The following is a 20068-nucleotide window of genomic DNA, read 5'->3' as shown; positions in this document are numbered from 1 at the left end:
ACATTTGCCACCCGTACTGTGATATTGTTCCTGTGTGCTTGAGATTTCAACACATAAACGTCCAGAGTTCAAGTTCTGTTAAATGGAAAAATGGAATGTTCAGGGTTGTGTCGGCTTGGGAAATGTTTCTAAGATGTTCCAACCTGGAAGGCTCATGGGTTCCTAGTAGTACAGCGTCCCAGCCTTGTATGAAACAAAGGAAAACTCCCCTCTGTCCTCAGAGCTCCTGTTCACTTTATGGTTCCCCTTTTCTTCTTTTGTACCAGTCTTACGTAATCAGATCCTCTTTGTCAATATAAAACACAGATGAGCACTAACTCTAGCAATCCTAGGATTATAATCTCAGGAGGGTGGATCTTGCACTGAGTATGGGATGACCAACCCTTCATCATCCTGAGGAAAGCGACTGTGAGAGACAGAGCTGTGCTTGGGACCTGTCATGTCTGGTTCCACAAGATCAGTTAGTAGGAGTGTCAGGGGCCATTGCATAAAGTCCATGAGGAACTGGGGTGGGATGCCAGCAGCAGTGACTGAGCCTGAATCCTGGCCAGGGACCTGGACTCAGCCTCGATATGCAGAGCACAGGAGGTGGGAGTGACAACCTGGGAACACTGGTCTCTGTCTGTGTCTGCAGTGTTGAACAAGTCAGAGGTCAGCTTATCCCTGCATGTGAACCTAAAGCTAGGGATTTTGGAACGTGCTGTGGGCCTGATACGATATCTTCAGACCTTTCTCTGCTCTCCGATAGAGATTTCACCCTGTCCCTCACTGTCTCGAGCTGCCTTACAGGGACAGGCTAGGGGATAAGACTGATATGCCATTCTTTCCCTTATCTCTACCTTTTATTTTCCAGCAACAGCTACAGGCCTACGTGGCCTGGGTGAATGCCCAGCTGAAGAAGAGGCCATCCGTGAAGCCTGTGCAGGACCTGCGACAGGATCTCCGAGATGGGGTGATCCTGGCCTATCTCATCGAGATTGTTGGTCAGTTGGCCTTGGACTCTGATGCTAGTGTAGACGAGAGAACTGACTTCTTTCTTCTCCATTCGCCCTTCAAAGCAGGTTGTTCCTTCTTTAGAATGCATGGCAACAGCGTCGGGAAAAACCTAAAAGTACTTGCCCCGGTTAATCTATGTGTTGGTCAATAAATGCTGTGTGCCAGGCGCTGTATTGTATGGGAAGATGTTAACTGTGCCAGTGCCCTCAGAGGTTCCTAGTCTAATTGAAAAGACTGGAGAGTGAGGTCTGTTTTATTACTGTCCTTAGTATTCTGTTGGAGGGAGGCAGAGGAGGATACATAGAAGAGATGCCCTCCTTAGTCCTCGGGCTCAGGAATGGCAGAGCAGAATAATTAGTGTCTGAATAGGGAAGGACAACTTCTGGAAGAACTGCTGTCTGAATTAAAAGACAGAAGTGGGAGGGCTAGAGAGATGGCTCAGCCATTGAGAACCCAGGCTGCTCTAGCAGAGGACCTGGGTTCAATTCCTAGCACCCATGTGGCAACCGACAACCAGTCCCAGGGGAACCCACACGTTTTTCTGCACAATATACATGCAGGCAAAACACTCATACACACACACACACACACACACACACACACACACACACACACGGGGGAGGGGGGCGGCAGGAGGAGAAACAACAGGGAGTAGCATTCCAGCCAAAAGAGAAAATGTCACCAGCAAAAGGACTGGCCTCCATGACATTCAGACCCATGCGTTGAAGGATGGGTCTTCACTTTGGGGGCTGTTCTTCTTAGACTCTATAGCATTATGCCCATGATGTTTGTCCATAGCTTGCTATGATTTCTCTCCCCTAACTAACAATTAGCCATGATATAGACTGATCTTTTAAAGAGGATGATACCCTGTATTTTGCTTTTATGGTTCCACAAACCCTAGTCGGATGCACATAATAAGTTCTCCAACAGTTATTGGTCAGTTGATGTTGCTTAGTGTCCCCAGAGGTCTGTGGTGTGGAGGGAGCTGCTTTCGACAGGCAGCCTATCTGTGAATACTTTCTTGTATTCATGAAGCAGTAGTAACCATGGCTGCTAGGATGGAATGCTTTCTATCTTGTGTGAATTTATTTGGCCATCATACCCTTATCAAATAGATATTATTGTTCCTGTTTTCAGGAAACAAAAGGAAAAATCTATAAAAATAAATAAGGACTTAAGTATGTGTCAAAGAAAAATAGCCAAGTCTGCGATTTTGATTTATTTGTAATGTGAGTTTGAGTTCAGGCTGAGTATCCCTCACTCAGAATTCTTGGACCAAAAGTGCTTCAGATTGTGGATTGTTAGAAATAAAAAAATGAGTTGAGCATTTACCCAGCTAAGTACTGTGGGAAACCCAGATGCCCCCAAATCAGGAATTTTTTTTTTTTTGCCACAGTATAATACTTAAAATACATCAGAATTTTAGGCTGGAGATGGCTCAGCAGTAAAGATCTCTGGCTGTTCTTCCAGAGGCCCAGGGTTTGAGTCCCATGGTCCTCTGGTTCCTGGGACTTGGATGCCCTCTTCTGGCCTCCCTGGGCACTGAGCATGCATGGACAGACATATACCCATGTACATAAAATAATAAGAATATTCATATTTTGGGGTGTTTGTGAGTTCAAAGTTGTAGATTATGAATGATAATATATATACTATTTTACTGATGATTTACAAGGCTCAGCAACTTCACAAGTTCACATAACTTTAAGTATCCAGGTAGAGGTGCAAACCTAGGTCTGTTTTAATTCAGAGTCCTAGCTGGAAAGAAGTGCAGTCGCCTGCACTTGTACATGCACACGCACACACGCACACACACACACATACACACACACATAACTAAAAATAAAAATGAAAAAAAAAAAGAATCCCAAAGTCCATCTTAAGCATCTTCCCTCTTTCCTTTACTTAGAGAGGATTTATCTGAGGACTGGCAGGAAATGTAGGCACAAAAGGATTAAGATCAAAAGCTCTTCTACCTGAGCTTCTTTAATAGATGCTGTGTTGATGTAAACTTGCATCGTTTTGGTGACAGAAGCAGCTAAAAGACAGAAGGGTTTATTTACTCTGGCTCACAGAGTGAAGAGAAGTCCTGCGTAAGGGGGAGGAGTGGTGACGGCCTTTGAGGCAGCTGGGTCAGGTTGCAGCCACATCCAGAGGGGAGAACAGTGAATGCTGGGCTCAGCTCATTCTCTTCCCCAGGGCCCAAGCCCAGGGGATGGTTCTGCCTGTTTAGGGGATTCTTTCCACCTCAGTTAACTTAATTAAGAAATCCTCTCCCAGACATGGCCAGAGAGGCTGATCTAATGTAAATAGTTCCTCAGCGGAGAGACTTGTCTCCTACGTGATTTTCTATATCCTGTCACATTGATAGATAATCAATGTTAGCCACCACAGGTACCCATCCTCCATCCTGGCAGCCAGGGTTATTTCCAGAGGTATCCCATGAATATGGAAGCAGTGTCAGCATGTGTTTTTATTTTCCCAAGATCCAGGTTTTTAACCAGCCTGAAATAACTGCAACAGGGCTGAGGAGACCGTTCAGTTATGGTTCACGTGTAAGCATGAGGTTTAGACATCACCATGGACTCATGTTTAAAAAGCCATGCATGGTCACAAGAGTACCTATAACTCCAGCACTTGGGGGTGGAGGCAGAGGATCGGGGTGCTTGCTGACTGCCACCCTAGTCCAGGTAAACAAGACCCCCAAATCTGTCTCAAGGGAATGAGGACTATAGTGAAGAGCAAGAGAGCAGCTTCGTCCATATGCACAGCCATGCACACCTGTGTGTGCACACTGGACATGCCTCATGTACACACACATACACATAAAACACGAGAAAACCTCACGTTCTCTCTCCAGTTTTGTGTCTAGCCTTTCGCTCTTTCCTGAGTTTTAAACACGGCCATGGCCTCCTGTCCTCCAGTGTTGTTCAAATGTCTTAGCTACAGCCAATCAGCACTTTTTTTTTTTTTTGGTTTTTCGAGACAGGGTTTTTCTGTGTAGTCCTGGCTGTCCTGGAACTCACTCTGTAGACCAGGCTGGCCTCGAACTCAGAAATCCTCCTGCCTCTGCCTCCCAAGTGCTGGGATTACAGGCGTGCGCCACCACTGCCCAGCTTCAATAAGCACGTTTTATTTCCTCACCCATCCCATGCTTCTTATTTCCTTACCCTCCCTGCCCACCTGCACATTCTATCTTTGTCCAGGAGTGCCTCGTGTTGCTGGTCTCTCACTTGTCAAGCAGAGCATTTAGAAGGCTTTCCCCGGGATCGTCCCCCATCCTGTATCACAGCCAGTTCTTAACATATGCCATCCACTTTGTATTCAAAATATGCTCAGCATCTGATACCTGGCCAGCCGCTCTCTACCATTTAAACCCCAACCATCCTTACGTCTTGCCTTGACTGTGTTGACTATTGTTCCCAATAGTGTCTCTGCTTCATTCCCTTTATGACCCCCCTATCTATACACAGTCAGCTTTAGAAAACCCAAACTAGATAGTGTCACTACCCTGGCTGGAAGCCCGAGATGGCTTTCCATTACCCTTAGAAGAAAACTCAGGGTTGTCCCTGTGGCCCACAAAGCCCTGAGTGACAAGCCTTGCTTATGTCTGTGGCCTTTTCTGGGTCTTGGCTCTGATAACTCTACTCTAGTCACATTCAGTCTTTTCTTTTTCATATGAGACAGAGTCGCCTGTAGCCCAGGCTGGCCTAGAACTTGCTGTGTAGCCATGGCTGACTTTGATTAACCTGCCAAAGTCATGGGTGTGTCCTTCATGTCTAGCCAGACATATTGTCTTTTTGCCTCTCAGACAGTCTGAGCTCATCCCATTTTGGGGTTCACCTGTATGGCTCATCAGCCTGGCATGTGCCCTTCTTAAATAGAAACATGTCTTACTCAGACTTTGCAAAGCCATATGATCAGAAAGGTCATGACTGCTATTTTTTTCTCAGTCTTTATTTTTCCCCAAAATTATATTAAACATTGACTTGCTACATTGCATATATATAACAGGAAGAGACTCTGTTTACCTTATTCCCTGCTTTCTATAGTGCCCAGAACAGTGTTTGGCACACAGTGGGTACTTGTGAATATTTAGTGTATTAATGTACACTGATAACCTCACTATGGGCTTCCATTTGAAAGACTGAAGTGTTCTGAAAGTCTTTCATTTTTCTCTTCTCCAACCACTTCAGGTCTTACCTCACTTATTTATTAATAGAGAACTTGAGTGTTTGCACCCTCAGCCTTGTGCCTGGCTCTCTGTAACGGTGATAATGTTCTTCCTTCTGATGTATGTGTTGTTGTTGTTGTTGTTCTTCTCCTCACAGCAGGAGAAAAGCTGACTGGAGTGCAGCTGAGTCCCAGTAACCAACAAGAGATGAAGAGTAATGTGGAGAGGGTCCTTCAGTTTGTGGCTTCCAAAAAGATTCGGATGCATCAGACTTCAGCGAAAGGTCAGTTAGCACCTCATCCTGGGGAAGAAACACTGAGCATCGAGTGAAGAGCCCCCCTTGGCCACATGGCCCCGGGGCCAACAGTTCTGAGCAGACTGGAAGAGGAGTGGGCCCATGGTGTTGTATCATTTTTCTATGAAGACAGTGATGGAGTACTGAAATCCCAGGGCTGCAGAGACCTGGCTAGAGGGAGAAGCTCTCCACTAATTTGAATTGAATATAGGTCTGCTTGAATGTGTGTGGGGAAATTAATGGTATAAGAATAAATGACAAAACTGAGATATTAATTTTGGAATGTCTCATTTAAATTGTCAAGGATGAAGACAGATTGCGTTTCTTTTTGAGTTCTTTGGGTTTTATGATCAAGTACAAACCATCATAACTTACATTTTCCCATTCAATTTCCTAGAAGAAACTATCTTATTTCTTCTATTTTTCTTTCTTTCTTTTTCTTTCTTTTCTTAGATAGGGTCTTATGTACCCCAGACTGGTCTTGAAATTGCAGTGTAGCCAAGAATGACCTTGAATTTCTGACCCTCTGGCTTCCGTCTCTTCGGTGCTCAGATTACAAAACTACACCGTCACCCAGCTAGTGCTGGGGACTGAACCCAGAGCTTTGTGAATGCTAGGCAGCACTGGATCAACTGAGACACAGCTCTAGTTCCTCCCAGCCTCTCTCTCTCTCTCTCTCTCTCTCTCTCTCTCTCTCTCTCTCTCTCTCTCTCTCTCTGTGTGTGTGTGTGTGCATACATATTTTATCATATATATCACTCTTTTTTTCAAGACAGGGTCTCACTGTGTAGCCCTGGCTGGCCTGGAATTTGCTGTGTCTTAGGCTTTCCTCAAGTTAGGTGTTTCTTCTGCCTCTGTTATTTTATATTCTGGGATTAGAGATATGTACCACATTTAGCTTAAAAAGAAATTATTTTATAGCTTCTTTTTTTTTCTTTCTGTGAGACCATTCCCTGCAGACAGAAGGGGCCCTGCAGCCTTTATTTCTGTAGTCTCCTGCAGTGGCATGACCTTTGCCCACGCTGTAAGGACACACTCACGAAGGCGTCCTTAGACAGCAGAGGCCTCCTTCTTTTGATGTTTTTTCTGGTTCTGTTGAGCTCCAGCTTCTGGGTCTGTTGCCTGTAGGTTAGTTTGTTAGCATGAGGGCGGAAAGAACCCCTTCTTTCATGTTGGATAATTGGTGTTGTGTGTGTTTGAAGTTACTCAGGTGAACAATAGTGACCATTTGGAGCATCTGAAAGAAGACAGCAAATAATCCTTGTCCATTTGACGGGCTATAGATCCAAACAATGGAATTGTATTCATTTCCATGTATTAACTTTAACCAGAACTTCTCAGAATGTGTGTCCGTGTGTGTGTGTGTGTGTGTGTGTGTGTGTGTGTCTGTTCTTTCCTCTTTTTTTCTAGGGCAGCAAGCAGAGTGCAGTGATAGCTTTGATCCGGTCCCCATGTGGAGTGGGCTTGGGGATCTGGCCCAGTAAAGTGGGCTATTTTAAGGGAAGACTCTACTCACTATCTTTTACCTGAAGAGGCTCAGTATTCCCTAATTAGTCCTGCTGCCTCGGTTTCCCTCCCCCCTTAGCTTTCCTTGCCACAGCTGGAATGAGCCAAGAGTACATATCATGTGCTACCTACCACTGTGCATCCAGAAGTCACTTGGAGAAAATCTAGCACCTTTCCTATAGCTCCCCTGGTCCCATAGGACCCACCCTTTCATTCCTCCCCTTTCTCAGCGTTCTCTTCTCCTGCTGAGCTCTGGGGCTCGCGCCAAAACAAACTCTCTGGCTTTCTCCACCATAGTGCTGGACCATAGATATATAACACATGTCATATAAGTATTTAAAGGGTTTCCAAAGCCACATTATAAATAACAAGGACTGAAAATAATTTTAATAACATTTTATCTATGCCCATAACATGATCACTTTACGGTGAAGTCAATACTAAGATACTTTACATTTTATTTTACTTATTTTTATGTGTATAGAAATTCTGCCTTGCATGTATGTCTGTGCATTGTGTGTGTGCCTGGTGCTCTCAGAGGTCAGACGATGCATCCGCTCCCCTATGACTGGAGTTTCAGATGCTTGTGAGCTGCCCTGTGGGTGCTGGGAATCAAACCTGGGTCCTCTGGAAAGAGTACTCAGTAGTCTTATCCACTGAGCCATCTCTCCAGCTCCACATATTATCTTTATACTGTCTGATATCTTTTGCATTCCTCTGTGTGCGTGTGTGTGCGTGTGTGTGCATGTGTATGTGTGTAAGATATTTACATAATATCTAATTATAGTGCTTGCTTAGAGCACATTTCAGTTCAGAGTAGTAGCATTTAAGTGCTCAGTAGCCACATGTGGCCCATAGCTCTCCTAACAGATGATATCACCCTATTATACTGACCTCTGGAGCCTTGCATGTACCTTTTCCCGGACTGTTCTTATTCCTCTCCTACTAGCTAATAAAGCATCACCCTCATACAGCCTCAATGGAGAACTCACCTCCTCTAGTAATACATCCTTGATACCTCTAAGGTAACTCCCCATGAACTCCTGAAGACCCCATGTACCTCCCTTAGCTAACCATTTTATTATGATACTTTACTGTAATTTCTTTTAAACCTTCTGTGTCCCTCATTGAACGTGGCTTTATGATAATAGAGACAGCCTGCCTGGTTTACTATAATACCAGTGATATATATTAAATGCATCCATCCACAGCCCCTGTGCCCCTCTCAGCACCTTTTGATCTATCTTATCCTTTAGATATTGTGGAAGGAAACCTGAAGTCCATCATGAGGCTGGTCCTTGCCTTGGCAGCTCATTTTAAACCCGGCTCTAGCAGGACAGTGAGCCAGGGGCGAGACTCCAAAGCCCCCGTGCAGAGTCATCAACCACACTGTGCCACCGCTGTGGCCCAAGGAGCCGCTGCTGCTCTGGCTGATGTGTGCCATGATGTGTCAAGGTCAGGACGGGATGTCTTCCGATACAGACAGAGGTAAAAATCTGGGGAAGGGGACTGGTTCCTCTCGCTGGTATTGCTTTGCTCAGATAACTACAGTACAAGTAGATGGAAACATCAACCAAAGAGCCCCACACTGCAAAAAAGATAACGGAGAGGGGGTCTGGGAGGAAAAATCTTAGTGAGAAAAGCTTGGCCTCTTTTGATGACACTGGCTAGTGAACCTAGAGCCCTTCTGCCTGCTGAGCAAGAGCTCTACTCCTGTGTCATACCCTCAGCCTACTTATGTCTTATTTTGAGACCAGGTCCCGTTAAGCTATCCAGTCTGGCCTCAAACTCACTCTGTAGTACAGTCAGGCTCCTGCTGTCTAAACTTCAAGAATAGCTAGGATTACAGGCTCACAGCAGCAAGCCGTGCTAAGCCTCTTCCTCTGAGCTGTTTAGTTTGCAGCTCGCAGAATGTAAGAAACCATGTGTGGAAATTCGCTCTCAGGCTGAAAGTTTAAATATAAGTGGTTGGCACAGTGTGTTTTCTCCACTGGGAGATATGTAGTCCATCTGGGGGAGGTTGTGTCCTAGGTTGTATCCACAAGGCCACACTGCCTTGAAACTTCTTGGTAGGAAGTGCTTTGAGGGTTGTGTAGTTGCTAAAGGAGAACATGACCCCAAGGTGAGGTGTGTCACAGGCGTTGCCTTCACTACTAGGTTTTAAATGACTTAAAAGAAGGCAGGGTTTTTTTGTTTTGTTTTAAATTGTTCACCTTCTAAATGTATATATTTCTTCTCTCTCTCTCTCTCTCTCTCTCTCTCTCTCTCTCTCTCTCTCTCTCTCTCTGTGTATGTGAGATTGTAGACAAGATCTTGCTATGTAGCCCAGGCTGGCTTCAAACTCCTGATCCTCCTGCCTCTGCCTCCGGATGCTGGTATGACAGGTGTGTGCCAGGCTGCCCGGCTCCCTCTTTCATCTTCTTGCCGGCACTGCACACTGAATGGCAGGACATGTGTATTTTCTGCAGAGCTGAGCTGACCTGAAGGGCTAACACAGTCCTCTTTTCTGGTCCCCACCCCACCCCCATCCCCATGCCTCTAGGAATGCCAGCATGGACGAAGAGATTGAGAACCCTTACTGGAGTGTGCGGGCTCTTGTGCAGCAATATGAAGGTCAACAGAAGTCCCCGTCTGAGTCCAGCTGCTCCAGGTAATCATGGCCTTCCGTTCTTTACCTTTACAGTCTTGGCAGAAAGGTGCATTCTTTGGGGAGTCTGAGTCTTAAGTACCAAGACCAAAAGCTAGAAGGCACCTGTGCGGTTGAGTGCCACGGACCTCTAGGCTTGGGCCTGGAAACCTGACTGGGGTAGTGAGGGAGTGAAGAAAGGGGAAACACTAAAGAAATGACCCACACATACACCAGAAAGGTGGGGTCAGCTGGGGTCTGTGCACTCTTATGAGTGGTACTACCTACTGCATGCAGCCTGGAACCCCCAGTGTATTTAGTAGGTACAGCACAGAGGGGGAAGAGTGAGCTGGTCTTTGTTGGTCTCTAAATGAACAGTCCCAGGCTGTAACCATCCAACCAAGACTTGCTAGTTTTTGTACACACTGGTCAATCATTAGTAAATATTCATACCTGCCTATTGTCAATATTTGCATTTACACCAGAGGAAGGCTTTAACAGTTGACCAGTCTTGGGGAAGGCTTTGCCAATTTCCCATGGGTCTGAGGCATTGGTTCCCGACATGACTATGTCCAGGTCACTCAGGAGTTTCATCCACTCCTTACTATCTACCCATGGCTTCTTCAGCTCCCCACCGCTGGGTGTGTGTATTGCTTAGTGGTAGTGCTTGCCAGAGGTCCTGTGTTCAACCCCTAGTACTGAACCTAACCTCTTTTGCTTCCCTCAGTGTATGCTTGGCATTCGAGGACTAGCTCTTGAATACCTGTGGGTTCTGTGCCGACAGAAGCATGGGAAACAATGCCAGTGAATTCCCCGCCCACAGAAGTGGTGCTAGCCCAGCGACAGTAGTTAGCTGTGACCACATGGGGGGCGTGACTGGGCCCTTCAGAGTCCAGCCCAGCCCCATGTTTGTGTATCAGCTGCTAATGTTTATGAACGTCATTTCCCTGGCACTGTCCTGCAGGCTGAGGCTGAATCTTTAGTTACAGCCACAGAAGGCTGGAAAAAGCTCCGGGCAAGAAAGGAAACTTGGGCAGGACTGACTGACGCATTAGCATTTCCACATTCGTTTATAGGACTGGGAATTGGGGCACATTAGTATGCATTTAAGTGGGCTATGGGTGTTTGTGACTCTCGTCGACAGGGTGTCTGCTTCCCTTAGAGCCAAGTGCAGGGGCCAGAATAGGACACTCTGCACTAATAAAAGCCTGACCGGTGCCAAGTATAGTGGCAGGAAAGGATGATTGTCCTGGCTCATGTAGATTGTGCCCCTATAAACACATCCCCGGCCTACTTGCTGACTTGGTTTTGTTGCTGAGTTGTATTTAACGTATCCTCTGATGATCTTTTCCCTCCTACTCCAACCCAGCACGCTCTGATCTATTTAAGTCTCCTTGTGCCTTCTGTGTCTTTTCTGTCTTTTTTACTTCCTTCTGCTTTTTTCCGCTCATACAGTCCTGTCCTGTTTGACAGATGGTTTGCTGATGTATTGAGGTCCTGTGGAACTCTTTCCATCATCTCAACATACTGCTAGCCCAGCTCGACTTTAAAATGTTTACATATAATGGGTGTAGTTTTTATTTCTGAAATGGATTTACAACATACAATTCACCTTTAAGCACATCAATGTTCAGTGTAGTGCCTCCATAATTTTGTGTAAAGCTCGCCTCTATCCAGGTAGAGGGCATTTTGACCAGGCCCCAAAGAAACTCTACCATGAAGCAGTAGGTGTGCTTTTAATGAGACTTTTAAACCGTTGTTCTTTTGCTTGTGGCTGTGACTGTCTATGTCAGTACAGAATCAAAGGCAGTTTTGTTGTATAACGAGGTCTATTGCTTCCTGCATGTCTGCTGGCCTTTGGCTGTCCTGAGCCCGAGTGTGCCTATGAATTAGAGTCTGAGTCTCCTAGGGGTGACTGCTTCCTTGCTCTAGGCAGGACTCAGATTGTAGTTGGAGCTGTGAGATCAGTGTGAGGAACCCCCCAGACAGAGGCTGTGTTGGGTCAATGGCAACAGTTCATAGATGTGTTAAAACACAGTACCTTTCCCTGGTTTCCTCTTTCCTAATTTTACCGTGTTCTGTGGTGTAGAGCCAGCACTCTGCCTATTTCTTTACTGATTCCTCAAGAAAGAAGAGCTTCTTAGCAGGTTCTGCCATTTGCCCACTTCCATCACCACATAATGGCCCCGTGACCCCTAAAAAACAGGAATCTTGGAGATGTTGCAGGTTTGGGTGGAGTGTAGCTGTGAATATGGGATAGACATCCTGTAGTGTCAAAACACCCTCCCCTGCTGCTTCTCAAGGATGGCAAAGCTCAATCCTCCTGTTGCTCCAGTAAACAGGCCAGCCTCTCACTGTATTCAAGCAGAACAATCCTTTAGTGTGTGTGTGTGTGTGTGGGGGGGGGTTGTTGATAGTGTGTTGGCGGGGGCGGAGGGGGGCAGCACAGGAAGGGTAAGGAAGGTGGGAGCCGCAGACAGGCGGGGGTCTGTAGGTTTGCTGGAGGTTGGGGGAGCTCTAGTCTCCATCCTGCCAGCATCTCCCTATCCTTGGAGAGCGGGGGCTGAGTAGTCCCGGTTAGGTCAGTCTTGAAACCGCGCGTTTAAGGAGGGAGGGGTCAGAGAGGAACAGCAACGTCTACGTTGCTGAGCTTCTAGGCACCAGGACTATCAGATCCACGAGGTTTTGCCACCGCGCCGCCCATCCCCCGCCGCTTCCCGAGCTCCCATCGCCCTCAGCCCCGCCAGGTCCAGACCGCGCCCCTGGCCCCAGCCTCAGCCCGCACCCTTACCTCTCTGCCCAGAGCTGTCGGCAGCGCTTGGGTCGAAGCCCAGCGCTGCCTGGCCGCGTGTGACAGCCTGGGAGGGGGAGGAGCGGGGGGGGGGTGCAGGGAGGGATCGGGAGGCGGCGCCGAGCGGGAGCACCGCACACGGGACTCCACTCGACGCTCAGCTGGAGCTACCGGAGCCTCTTGCCCCGAGGGAGATAGGTTAAAGATGCGGCTGTCCGGGGGGATGCTCGGAGCCGCGCGACAGCAAGGACCGAGATGCAGCTGCCAGCGACCGGCCGCCGCCGATGGGAGGCGGCTTCCGCTGGGGCTCCGCTGCTGCGGTGTCTGAGCTACCGGGACAGTACGCTTCACCCTAAGGGAGCATCCTGGTCCCTCGGACCAGGACGCCTACCCCTGCCTTTCCTACTTTCTTCGGGAACCTGGTCGAACCGTTCCGCTGGCTGGCTGATCTCTGGAACCGTTCTTCGAGCCCCGGTGCAGGGGGACATGCCAGAATTTAGGAGTGATGTGACGCTCAGCCTCCCACCTCACCCAGGGAAGCAGGCTTGCTGAAGCCAGAGCCAGGAGGGGACCATGGGAGGGACACAAGTCAAATGGTGAGCTGAAGCCGCTTTGGCTCTTGAGGTGGGGAAATGAGGGGAAGCTGGGCCAGGACAGGGGGTCGTGGTTGGTCCCCGACAAGAGATGATTGGGGGCGCTGTTTTGTGAGAACAGGCTGCTGGTGTGGGATTAGCTCTAGATTTTAGGAATTTGAGCCGACTCGAGGCTCCACACACAGATTCAGTCTGTGTGTCTGCTAATGGAAGCACTTAGAGGGGCGACAGGACTCTTTGATTTCATCTATTACCCATTTAAAAAATTGATGTAAGTCTAATTTAGCAATATCTTTGTTGGGGTTTACTGGTTTAACAAATTAATATTGGTGAGATAGTAGATCAAGAAATGTATATATAGGACCAATTTGTAGTCATCAGTTCTCTGACGGGATTATTGTAGTTCTCAGAGAGGATTATGATGGTAAATAGAAATTACTTGTTTGTCAAGTAGGACTTTGAAACGAGTTAGGGAGGAGCCCAGGTCTTACAGTTAATTAGCACGAAGATTCCTTCCCCAGACCTGAGGCGGAAGATTAAAAGCTCCTTCCTTTTCTAGGAAGGTGCTGCTGCTCTGACACACACCTCAGGATTTCCCTCCCTCCGAGGTCCTTGATCTTGGCCGTCTAGTTTCCTAGTCTTACCTCCGTGGCCTTACCCTGGCAGTCTCATTTCAAGAAAAAGAAATGTTGTTTTCCTCTGGCTGCTCTGCCACTCCCCCGGTGGGGTTGGGTATCCAGACGTCCGCCTCCTTCTGCCCTTATATGGGAGGCAACGCTCTTGGAGGGGAGAGGTGGAACTGGGCATGCGTCTGTGCTTTTAGGAAAGCCGTTTCTCAGCATCCTAGATCCCCACTACGCCCTCCCTCCGGTTTGTCTCTCACATCCCTCCTGTGGTCCAGCCAGGTGCAGGCAGTGGGGCTTGTTAGCCTAGCACCTTGTCAGCTGAGGAAGAGGAGCAGCTTACAAAGGCTTTGTGCGCCTAGATTCCCAGTTTTGTAAGTGGTAAATGCTGGGGCCTGGGCACTCATAAATCTCTCTTTATCAAGGACACAGACCCTTTACAGCTTTTTGGCTGTAAAGTCATGTTGGCCTAGAGGTCAGATTGCCTATATAGTGGAAATAGATAAGAGAGTTACAGAAAACAGTCAACATTTCGGAACACTACTTGCTGCCCCTCGCAGGTCTCACCGGTTTGATCTATGCACCTACAGATATTTAGATAAAGCCGTTTACTTTGATCTGCAATGATGCGAAGCTTTAAATTTTTTTCTTAAATGTTTTAAGAAGGAAGAGAGCAGAGTACCAATCGGGGCATCTCCACTAAAGCTGGTCAGCTGTGGAGACCGGCGAGACACTGGTCCACAGATGTTGAAGTCTGGCTCCTTCCACTGCGCTTGTCTTTAGTTTTTCTCTGGTTTCTGGGAAGAGGAAATGTTAACTCCTGCTTGTGGTTGTGAGGATTAGCCTGTGTGCGAGATGTCAGGGGCACATTAAGGGGGTCAGTGAGTCCTAGACACTTGACTGTTGTCTGGGTGATGGATTCGGAAAGAATTCCTAAGAGGGGGGCAGAGCCATAGATGCCACAGCTCCTGAGATTGTGTGAGAGCTGATGTTCTCATAGTGTAGTGTGAGGAGAAAGGGCTCCCCTGACCTCTGGATCCCTTAGATAATCAGCCTCATGTTCCCATCTTGTCTTGCCCATGGGAAGAGTTAAAACTGCTTCCCGGAAAAAGCTCTACAGTTCCTCCCAAAGGTACATCAGAAGAGGAAGTATTGAAAGGTGGTGTCTCAAGATGATTTGAAACTATGAAACTGTGGCAAAGATGATGATAATTCTTCAGTCAGAGCTAATCACGTGAGCTTCCTTCCATTCAGCTGCCACTAGCAGAGTGTTCTTCGCCCTGTGGCCCCTCCTATTTTAAAGAAAGGGGTTGTTTTTATGCGTATGACTGTTTTGCCTGCATTCTACATCTGTGCACCACATGTGTGCCTGGTGCCTGTGGAGGTCAGAAGAGGGTGTCACATCCCCTGGAACTGGAGTCACAGATGGTTTTGAGCCACTGTGTTGGTGCTAGGACTTGAACCTGGCTGGGTCCTCTGCAAGAGCAGTAGGTGCTCTTGTGCAGTAAGCTGTCTCTCCAGCCTGCACTCTTCTATTCTGGTTCACCTGTGGATGAATCCCTGCCCTTCTGCCCATCCCAGCATTGCATCCACCCCAGCAGTCTCTGCCCCAAGTCCATCTCCTGTAGTGACTAGTGACTCCTCTTGGGGTTAGCTTAGAGATGATCTCTGGTTGCTTGTAAGAGACTCAGATTATTGGAAATATGATTTTGATCCAGCTCCAAAAGCTGATGGAATCCTCTGAATGTGGGCCTATGAAATGATAATGGCGGATACACAAAATTCTTTTTTTTTTTTTTTTTTTTTTGGTTTTTCGAGACAGGGTTTCTCTGTATAGCTCTGGCTGTCCTGAACTTACTTTGTAGACCAGGTTGGCCTCGAACTCAGAAATCCGCCTGCCTCTGCCTCCCGAGTGCTGGGATTAAAGGTGTGCGCCACCACACCTGGCCAAAATTCTTAAAAAATGATTTATTGCCTATTCTGGTAACTCTCATTTTAATCAAGTATGCTTAAAGGCAGCCTTATTATAGAAAAAACTCCTTAGGGTGTAGGAGACATGGCTCAGTGGTAAAGAGTGCTTCTTGCTTTTCTAGAGACCCCAGTGTCAGTTCCTAATACCCATCTAGAACGGCTCACAACTTCTGAAACTCCAGGTCCAGGGAACTCAACACCCTTCTGGTTTCTACAGGCACCTGTATTCACATGCACACCCCCCTAACAGTGCACACCCCACACACACTGCACATATACACACATCCCACACCTCCCACCTGTATTCATGTGCACACACCCCACCCCGACACACAGACATACTCACATATATATAATTAAAAATAAAATCTTTAAGTAACATGAAAAACAAAAATACTCCCAAGGACTAGTGTTTTGTTTTGTTTTTTTCATTTATTCATTCAACATTTATTTCATTTGTTCTAATTGTGAGCTATGTATCCTGTTAGGCATGGTGTAAATTAGATACCTCTGAGATGAACTGTGAAAACTGTCTTCTATACCTGCTCATAATGATTGCTTCTCTTCTCTTTTGTTTGATCGCAGTCTGACTTCACCCAGTCCAATCCACAGTGCTAAGAGCGAATCCATTATAACCCAGGCAGAGGAAAAGGCCGATTTCGTGATTATTCCCTCTGAAGGAATAGAGAACAGAACAGGTACTGCCTGCCTGCCGGCCTGCCTGGGTTGTTTCAGGGGAGCCTGTTAAAGCCTGAAGTCTTCAGTGCCTCTGACTGCTAAGCTTCCTGGCCATGTCTGCCTTCACTGTCTGTGCATAGAGGGTCAGCTCTAGAGGGCTCTAGTGCCTTTGAGCCAATTAACGTAGTTATCCTCTTACAGAGTGTCAGTCCTGGTATTGGTCTGTCCGAAAAATCTCACACCAGCCTCGAGAAGCCCTCCTTTAGCCGACTGCCTGTGAATTAGATAAATGGCACTGGGGCAGTCAGAAGCTTTGTTCGGGTAAATAGTTATTATTCCCATTTTGTGAAGATAATTTTGGTGCTTTGCTGATTTAGGTTGGGGCCAGAAATACATAGTTTGAACCAAAATGCCCATAAACATGCAACAGAGAACGGGGGGTGGGGGTGCACATCTGTACTCTCAGTACTCAGGAGATGGAGACTGGTGGGTCACAAATTTAGGGCCATCTAAACTACCTAGTGAGTTCCAAGCCAACCTGGGCTACACTGTGAGACCCAAGAGTCACCCACAGAGTCAAACTCTTAAGGCTACGAAGAGGGCGGAGAGGAGAGTTTATTGGATACTGCTGGGTCCTTTCTGCTTTACCTCTTAATCTTTACATTAAATTATTTATTATTTTTGTTTGTTTTTGTTTTTGTTTTTGAGGTAGGATTTTTCTGTGTAACAGAGCCCTAGCTGTTCTGGACTCTTTGTATTGTAGACGAGGCTGGCCTCGAACTCACAGAGATCCACCTGCCTCTCCCTCCGTAGAGCTGGGATTAAAGGCATGGGCCACCACACCCAGCCCTACATTAAAATCTTTACTCCTACAACTCAGATGGTCACTGTGCACTTCTTAGAAATACAGAAGCTCGCTCAAAGAGTTTACATCCTTCTGTATTCCATAATGCACAGTAAGTGGCAATGTATGTAGTAATTAGTACAAAGCAGACAAGGATGCTGGAGCAAAGAGGTCTTTTTGCCTTTTTTTTGGGGGGGGGGTTGGTATTGTTTCTTTTCTTTTTTTTTTTTTTTGCTTGTTTCTTTTTTATTTATTAATCATTTTATTTGTTTACATTTCAAATGTTATCCTCCTTTCCAGTCTCCCCTCCATGAACCGTCCGTCCTCCCTCTCCCCCTTGCCTCTAAGAGGGTGCTCCTCTGTCCACCCAACCACTCCCCCCTCACCCCCTAGCATCCCCCTTCTCTGGGACTCAAAGAGTCTTAAAGACAAGGAAATAATTTTCTTTCAGGATTGACTCACACGATGTTGTGTGAAAAGGGCTTAGTTATGGCTCCAAGGGGTGAGAGGAACAGGTTCATCTTAGCTAGGGTTTCTATCACTGTGATAAAAACAAACAAACAAATAAACAAACAAACGGAAAACCCACCACTACCAAAAGTGATTAGGAGAGGAAAGGGTAATTTGACTTGGAAATTATAGTCCGTTATGAGGGGAAGCCAAGTCTGACTCTGGGGTGTTAATTCCAGAGTTGGGAGTTTTTGTGCTGTAACAGGTCCCTGTGGCTGGCAGGAGCCCAGCTGCTTCCTAGGGGGTGAAGGCGATAGACTTTCCACCCCAAGCCTGTGCTTTCCTGAGCCTGGTGCCTCAGCTAACAGCCAGTTCTTTGTGCCTCACAACCCCACCTAGTGGAGAGCGCAGTGTGTCTGTGCAGACAGGTTCAGAAAGCAGGTGACCTGAACCTGTGAAGTACGCTGCGCACCGTCTGCTGGAAATTATTCTTCACCATGAACTATGGTTCCACCTTTCATTTTGCAGACGAGACAGACTCTCCATTATCCCGAGACTGGAGGCCTGGGAGCCCGGGAACCTACCTGGAAGCCACATGGGAAGAACAGCTGTTGGAGCAACAAGAACACTTAGAAAAAGAAATGGAGGAAGCAAAGAAAATGATTTCAGGACTCCAGGTAGCTCTCTCCTTCGCAGTTTGTTCTCTGTGCCCTAGCTAATTATTCCTTTCAAGTTGGTAGTATCCGTTCGCACCTGATTTTAGTTGTGTGTGAGTTCCCCTAAGGACTGAGAATTCCTTGTTGGTGAATGTTTTAAGTGGACTTTGGGACTCTTGTTTACCGTCCAGCTGTTAGGATTTGTGCAAGCTCTGGCTGGCCCCTGCTGTGTAGGTAGGTGTCTTCTATGCACTTCCCGACCTGCAGCTGCAACTGCGACTTCTAACAAAGACCCTCACCCAGGAATTCTGCAGCGGACAGGGGGAAGAAGGTAGTCATGCCACCAGGTTCCCATTTGTGTCTAGCTGAGGGACTTGGCTGCTTCCTCACCTGATGCCAAGGCAAGTGCCCTGGTAGCAGAGGTTTCCCTTGAACAAACAAAGCCCTTCATTTGTCCCTGCACCTGTGCTATCAGCTAGGGAAATCTCCCCCAGACATTGGCTGACCTACTTGACATAGAGCCCCACCATGACCCCCTCGACCCTCTGTCCTTGTTCGATTGGCTCTGTTTGGAGGAACCCTTGTGGTGTGCTGACGACCCTGAAATTACCTCGGAAGGTTCCATCCTGTTTGTGCTGGGAGCTGCACTGGTTTGGAATTGTGAAATATTTATGGACACGTAAACAAAGCCCACATTATGTGTGAGGCTCTGGCAGGCGGTGGAGGGTGGAGGGTGGAGGGCGTGCTACCCAGCCACTGACAGGGTCGGTAAACAAAGGGTTCCTAAGGAAAAAAGGAGATTGGTGCTTCTATAAAATGATTTGCATACTGTATGCCCCGGAACCCAGGCCAATTGGAGGAAAGTTTATATCGTAAACATTCCTCAGGTTTATGGTATTTGCTCCTTGCTCTGTGTTTAAAAATTAAAAAAATAATAATTTTTTTAAAAAATCCCTTTCTGCCACTCCAGTAATGAGTACTTAATGATTTACTCTTGTTCCAGTAGGAAGTGTTCCATGAATTTGGGGGCGGGGTTACTTAACCAGGTTTTTCTCCCCTGGAACAGTTTGCATTATTTGAGCAAGGTATGTATAGCTATCAGTTTGGCTCTGGTTGGTTTGTGTTCCTTGGTTTAGGAGAAATTCAGTGACTGATGAAACAGAAATAACAAAAAAAGGAAGAGAGTTGACAAGCAGAAAGGCAGTGAGCGGCCTAATATTTCCTCTGAACAGGGGAGTTGGAAGTCACTGCCGCTCGATGACAAGGAGGATCCAGTGTCACAGAGGAAGGGCTCACAGCATCCCACGACTTCTTAGCTGCTTCAGTGATGAACAAGTTGGATATCAAGCCACACGCAATATTTCTGACTTACTAGTTTGCCACCATTAGAGACCATTGAGCAGTCTGCCGCTGGGGTTACTGTTATTTCAGTGTCTCGGCTTCTGCAGTTCCCTGCAGCCCTGAGGCTGTGTGCCTGCTTACCCATGCCGCTCCCCATGATTCCATGGGAAAACAAAGTTCATTTGATTTTCTCAAACATTATTATCAGTGTTTAGTGGAGAAACCATTGGCTGAATTTTAAACATTCTCCATCAACATGTCTGATGAATTTGTGTTATATTTATTAAAACAGGTTGTATTTATCCTCTGAAGCTGTCTTTAAAGTTGAAACAAAACTCTGACAAGGAGAACACAGTTTCCCATCCTTAACTCACCTGATAACATTTCACAAGGCCTCCCTGAGCAGGCAGGTCTAAATTCAGGCTCCTAAGTATACCAGAAAGCTGCTCTAAGAATAAGATTCCAAACCGGGCGTGGTTGGCTCACGCCTTTAATCCCAGCACTCGGGAGGCAGAGGCAGG

The 20068-nt window shown here is 46.9% G+C and overlaps 1 protein-coding gene across 6 annotated transcripts in view; it reads left to right on the top strand.

Annotated features, from left to right (window-relative positions):
• The window catches only part of Dixdc1 (DIX domain containing 1), a 75416-nt gene that overhangs the window by 27334 nt on the left and 28014 nt on the right, over window positions 1–20068 (top strand). For 2 of the 6 annotated variants that reach the window (XM_029481901.1, XM_021171322.2), the window contains 6 exons: window positions 854–983; window positions 5331–5456; window positions 8231–8462; window positions 9517–9624; window positions 16164–16276; window positions 18079–18227. In XM_029481901.1, coding sequence (XP_029337761.1) covers window positions 854–983; window positions 5331–5456; window positions 8231–8462; window positions 9517–9624; window positions 16164–16276; window positions 18079–18227 — 858 coding nt within the window. Of the gene's footprint in view, window positions 1–853; window positions 1062–5330; window positions 5457–8230; window positions 8463–9516; window positions 9625–12518; window positions 12988–16163; window positions 16277–18078; window positions 18228–20068 lie in introns of those variants that run through there. The other 4 variants (XM_029481900.1, XM_029481899.1, XM_029481902.1 and 1 more) reach the window with 3 other exon arrangements.

Source organism: Mus caroli, chromosome 9, assembly GCF_900094665.2.
Source record: "Mus caroli chromosome 9, CAROLI_EIJ_v1.1, whole genome shotgun sequence".
In the NCBI taxonomy this organism is placed as follows: Eukaryota; Metazoa; Chordata; class Mammalia; order Rodentia; family Muridae; genus Mus; species Mus caroli.
The sequence above is the reverse complement of the archived record's forward strand: the minus strand, read 5'-3'. Positions and strand labels throughout refer to the sequence as shown.